The sequence below is a fragment of the Actinia tenebrosa genome, unplaced genomic scaffold (assembly GCF_029948245.1).
Source record: "Actinia tenebrosa isolate PJP-AT-01 unplaced genomic scaffold, QUT_ActTen_1.0 PGA_scaffold7__59_contigs__length_16204524, whole genome shotgun sequence".
Taxonomy (NCBI): domain Eukaryota; kingdom Metazoa; phylum Cnidaria; class Anthozoa; order Actiniaria; family Actiniidae; genus Actinia; species Actinia tenebrosa.
In genome coordinates, this window is record NW_028292584.1 from 13,345,839 (window position 1) to 13,351,838 (window position 6,000).

A 6,000-nucleotide genomic window follows, 5' to 3' on the forward strand; every position below is an offset into this window, starting at 1 on the left:
TAACTTCTAATAATCTTTTTGCACATCCTTTAACCATGAGGGTAATTTTCCATTTATTAGTATGCATAAGACTCAGATTACATAGGAAACTTTTTATCTTTTGTACCTTTTCAGAATACAGTTTTTTAAAATGTACAAAAATGGCCAGTTTACTATGGCTCTCTTTTACGGTTATATATGCTGTGAGATTTACATTTATTTTCAAATGCAAAAATTAGAAAGTGTAATCGGAGTCTTATCAATGGACTAATTTACTTTGGTTGCAATGTTTCTACTTGAAGGATATCTCTAAGAATTATATTTTATTGCGTAATATTTAAGGTGCAGTTGCTATTGTCTAACTTGCAACTTGTCTTGCAATTTAGTTGCAAAGCTGCTTCTGGATATAGAGTAGTCTAAATCCGAGAAACGTTTGCAGCCGAGATAAATGTGTCCATTAACAACATAAGCACCATTCCATATTTGGGATTTTATTTTATTTTATTTTATTTTATTTTATTTTAGGGGATTTATTTTATTTTAGGGGATTTTATTTTATTTTATTTTATTTTATTTTATTTTATTTATTTTATTTTTTTATTTTATTTTATTTTATTTTATTTTATTTTATTTTATTTTATTTTATTTTATTTTATTTTATTTTATTTTATTTTATTTTATTTTATTTTATTTTATTTTATTTTATTTTATTTTATTTTATTTTCTTTTATTTTATTTTATTTATTTTCTTTTATTTATTTTCTTTTATTTTTTTTATTTATTTTATGTTATTTTTTTTTAATTCGCTTTTATTTTAATCCTATCCTATATTATCCTATCCTAACCCAGCCAAACCTAACCTAACCTATTCTATCCTATTCTATTCTATTCTACTTCCGTTTTCCCCTTTTTAGTTTGTTTCTTTTCCTTAATATAATTAAACTAATGATATTAACCCAATATATAATCAATATTTGATGTTCATTGATGATTTCATTGTTTTTATTTAGCTGATTCTTTACCTGATTTGAATTGTCGAAACAACACAACCATGACAACAGTCAGCCTTTAAAATGACGAAGACAATCTACCGACTTTAACGTGAATCTGACCAATGACAGCCACGAAACTTGGAAATTTCTACCAGCACAACGAACGAATCAAAATCATCAATTACGAACAAATGTAGTCGTAAGTTTTAATAAAGAGGAGGCACATCACTTTTATATATATTAAACGAAATCAGTAACTCACTTAACCTTAGCGATAAAAGACAGCTGAAGAATGGCGATGTATTTATTAAATACTCTGTCATTTTATCAATAAATAGACGTTTTTTTAGGATATATAAATATACTTTACTTTATAGTTTAACAATTAAATTGCTTTAAATGCCATAAGGAAAAGAAGGACACCCGAAAATGTAAATTCTAGCAATATTCTAAAATGTGTACAGACGAATACATGGAAACCTATAATGTGCAATTTGGTGATTAAAGCCATTTCATTTAAAATGAAATTATTTGAACGACGTAAATGATTGAAAAAAGCATTTACCTCAAGATTTGCCGAATAAGTTTCAATGAAAACTGTTTGCACTTAAAAAAGGCCGTTACACTGCAAGTTCAACGTTAATTAGTGTCCGCTGAACAAGACGATACAATTTGACTGCAAGTTGGATGACAACGGGTAGCTTTGAAAAATGTCCTCAAATTCTGTACCCTACTCAAACAATTGGTTTAAATTAGCATATTAACACATCAGAACCCCTTATACCTCTTTGATCCTTGCTTGCAATATTGTCACCCTAATTCTTCATACTTGCAGTATAACGAGCTCTCAATAAATTTAGTTATAAATCAAATGCTAAGCATTAGAAGTCGTTAAATGCACGTTAAAAACGTAATCAATAATAAATCAATACAGTGATAATATCACTTAAAACATAGCGAACTTAGAATTTTAGTACTTATAGACAACAATAACACTTAAAAGAATGTAGATAATCGTATAATTATTTTACTATATTGATGTAATACACTAAACAAAACACTTATAGAATATATTTTATAGCGAATTTTCTTTAAATTTTAGAAATAGTTTAGAAGTTTTCTTTGTATAAAAACTTACACCGAAATTTAATATTCTAAAATAGAAAAAAAAAAGATATATAGAAATACATTGAAATATTTAAAGCTTCACCTCTAACATAAATCATACAAGTTTAATTCTTTCAAATGCACCATTATACATCATGATATTCAGTAATTTCTATTGTAAGGATGACAAGACTTAAACATTATGTAATGCTTTTGTTAAATATATTTTATTATGCATTACAAGATTATCACGATAGGCTACTACACTTAAAACACTTAAATTTTACCAGGCCTCCTCATGTAGCTAAAAGTTTGGCATCTTAGTAAAATGAACAAATATAATGGCATTGCATCACTGCAAATTACAGGCTGCAAATAACATACTATACTACTAAGAACATTCAATACACTATATGAAAAGCAACTTCCATTTTCATCCTGTTTCATTCAATTTTATTTCCTTTTTTTTTTAGTTCATCCACCCATTTACCACCTAATGTATATTTTCACTCACAGTATGAATAGTACCTATCATGTGGTAGTCACATTGGTTATACCTATCTGTATTGCTATCACTTTTCTACCAATCTACCATGAGATTAACAATATTCTACCAATCCACTAATCTCATCTACTAGTAATAAATTTAACAATATTCCACCAATCTACTACTCTCATTTACTAGTGATGAGTTTAATGTTCTGCAAATCTAGATACTCGTATTTCAACAGATAATAGCATAGCCGTTTTTTTTTTCTTTTTTTGCTTAGTACAACTTATGTACTGTTGTATCTGTGCAATAAGTTCAATGAAATTGGGGCTCATTGCATTTTAATAGAGTTTTTGCACCATCACCTGACGCAAGTTATCGTGTTAGTGCAAAAACTGACGTACGTTGAGCTAAGGGTTACTATATATCATGAACCCATGCATGCATGTATTACGAATATTATGTTATTATCTTATGTTTACCCTATTATATTATGCTATTTCATGATTCCCAAATTTAAGATTGAGAAATGCACTAAATGTATCTGCTACAATAACCGCATTTAACTGATTATATCGAAATATACGATCTTCCTAGAAAGGTAGAACTGCCTTGCTTGCTTGAAGCTGGCTGTTTGCCTGTGCCATTGCTTGCAGTACCAATACGAGGTGTTTTGCTTTCAAGCTAAACAAGATAAAAGCAGACGGGGGAGGTCTTTTCTTTCCTTGAATGCTCATTATTAACAAGGATAGCTGCATGTTAACTGTTAAAAGTGCATCATTTAGTCCAACCCAGCTTATCAGTGTAGACAGCCTAACCTATTTTCTTGTATTATAGCAATACCTTTATAACTAAGGTATTGCTGCATAGGTCACTATCCCCAACCTGTAGATTAAATTTGTAGATGATGCACTAGCTAATTGCTGCGAGCCGAAAGGCAAGCAGCAACACTAATCTTTGCTTACGGGAAGCCTGTGCCAAATGCCAAAAAAATCTCAATTAGTGTCTGTCATTCTGTGAACATTTGCGAAACATGAAGTCAATATGATCAGCTGCATGAGCTGATCATGTACATGAGCTGCTGCATGCACACCGAGCACTTGGTCCAACAAAGTCATTGACATTAATGCATGTGAAGTATAAAAAGAGCCTTTTCATCTTCTTCTAAGTTTTCAGTTTTCTTTTAGTTTGTACCTTGCGGGGTTACACCATTGATTTCTAGATCCTCAGTTCTGGGTAGACTTTGTTCTTTGTTGTTTTTTTTTTTTTACGAAAGCAAACAAAGTCATTGATATTGACACATTTGAACTATAAAAGAAAGTTTTCAGGTCATCACAGTTTTTAGCATTTGCTATCTACCACATCAGTTATACCCTTTTTGCAAAAAATCGTTTATTTCTTCACCAAGTCAGCCTGACGAAGCCAGCCATCTATTCAAATTTCTGTTTTCTGAGTTCAAGCAACAGCACTTTTTACTCGACAAAGGCTACAACATCACTTCACTTTCTATTAGAAACTACTACTCTAAAATGCTATCATGTACACCATATTGATCCATAACCCGCAAAGTGGAAAGGAGTGTTGTTTTTTTTTTCTTTTTCCTTTCTTTCTTTCTTTTTGTGGCGTTGTTGTTTCTTTTGTTCTATTATTGTTTTTATTGGTTTTTTTTTCAAATGGAAAGCGAAGTCGGAAAATGTCTTTTTTGATAGTATTGCGAATCAGTATAAATGTATGCTGCTTGAAATCATATTTCGACATGTATTCTTCACCAGCTTGACATGAATGTGATAAATGCTTGCGATAAATGTTTTAATATCGTCATTACACATTTTACAAATGCTTTTTTTTTCTTTCTTTTTTCTTTTTTCTTGAAAACATTTTTTAAAAACCTTTTTATTTAAGTTACGTTCTTTGACTGAGCCTTGTTAAATGCAATGTCCACCAAGCTTTAGCTGGGTTTAATAAGCTCAATACACCTTTTTCATTTTAATCATCGTATCCAGTATTATAATGTACTTCATTCGCACTAAAAATATAGAAACGCAATTTATATTCATCCTGAAAGGATATTATTAGAATAGTATTAGCACGATATACTTCGTTTGTTATCCCTGCGTATACATCTAACTATTTTCAAAGTTTCAAATGTTTGCGCAGAGATAAGAAAATATATATTTGTATGTTATCGGTAATCGATTTCCATAGCAGTTATTGGTACCACGGCAACTAATAACTGAACCTTTTTAACAAACCTGATCCCATGGTCACACTGAGCAACAGGTCCTGAGAACGTGACCTGTCTCGCACAGGATACGATTGGTCCAGGGACATCTTGCAAATTATGAAACAAATGAGTGGCTGTCGTAACATATTCCGGCTAACGATTTGTGACCCTTGTCGTAAATTTTTTAGCGCTAGTAATGTAATGGTAATCGAATGTTGAATAATATACAAGTAAATATTATTGATTTTCTATCACGAAGTCACTGTCCTTGGAACACTAAATATATCATATTATAAATTTGTTGCTCTTTTACTCTATGCTCAAGAATTGTCCTAACCAAATTAAATATGATTTCGGAATAAAACGTTTCTGGCATTGAACTTAAAATCGAAAGAGGAACAAGTTTTATCAATGAAATATTCAACTGCATTATGTAATCACTATAAAAATGAATAAATAATCAGCATGATAACTTTTGGTGTCCTTTTTTATTACATGTTTTACGTGTGGCTTTAATGTAGTTCAAGCTATTCGATTTAAAAAGGAATGATAAAAGGGTAACTTCTACACCGTGAAAAGATGAAAAAACTTACTGACGTTTCGGACGCTAGTCCTTCGTCAGAGTAAGAGCTCTTTTACTCCGACGAAGAACTAGCGTCCGAAACGTCAGTAAGTTTTTTCATCTTTTCACGGTGTATAATTTACCCTTTTGTCATTACTGTTTCATTAGAAACACCGACGCAGCTCACACTAGTTTTTAGCTAGTTATTTCTTCTGATTTAAAAAGGGAAAATCATGGATTAATCACGGTTTAGTAGAATGTTTTTTCTCTTAGTGCTTTGCAAGTAAGACTAAGAAAAAAATTAAAAAAATAAATTTAGTTTGTGGCTTCCTAACTCAACGATATAACGCAAACAACAAATTCAATGAGATTAATATAAAACTCGATCCAGACAAAATTTAAATAGTCCGGTTATCAGTTCCAAATCATCAAGGGTCGGCAGATAAACGAACTAATATTTCTGAAATCTCGGTTCTTCCTTTTGAGTCGCCAGCGCCAGACCAAATCCATTTCACTGGTTATTGTTTTCCCTTTCCGACCACTTTTCAGTCCCTTGACTGATAAGATTCTTTGTTTGAGTTGTATCCATACTCGTGTGGCGTCTCATGCACAGCATTTAAACAAACAAGTGATACTTAATGAATGA

General features: G+C 30.9%; 1 protein-coding gene across 8 annotated transcripts in view; it reads left to right on the forward strand.

Annotated features, from left to right (window-relative positions):
• The window catches only part of LOC116308680 (basement membrane-specific heparan sulfate proteoglycan core protein), a 46,677-nt gene extending 41,413 nt beyond the window's left edge, over window positions 1-5,264 (forward strand). For 7 of the 8 annotated variants that reach the window (XR_016121682.1, XM_089039813.1, XM_089039816.1 and 4 more), the window contains one exon: window positions 990-5,264. Coding sequence is in view for 4 of the 8 variants with exons in the window: in XM_089039812.1 (XP_088895938.1) it covers window positions 990-1,051 (62 nt within the window). In the remaining 4 variants the exon portion in view is untranslated. The remainder of the gene's footprint in view (window positions 1-989) is intronic. The other variant, XM_089039815.1, reaches the window with a different exon arrangement.
• The last annotated feature ends 736 nt before the right edge of the window (window positions 5,265-6,000 follow it).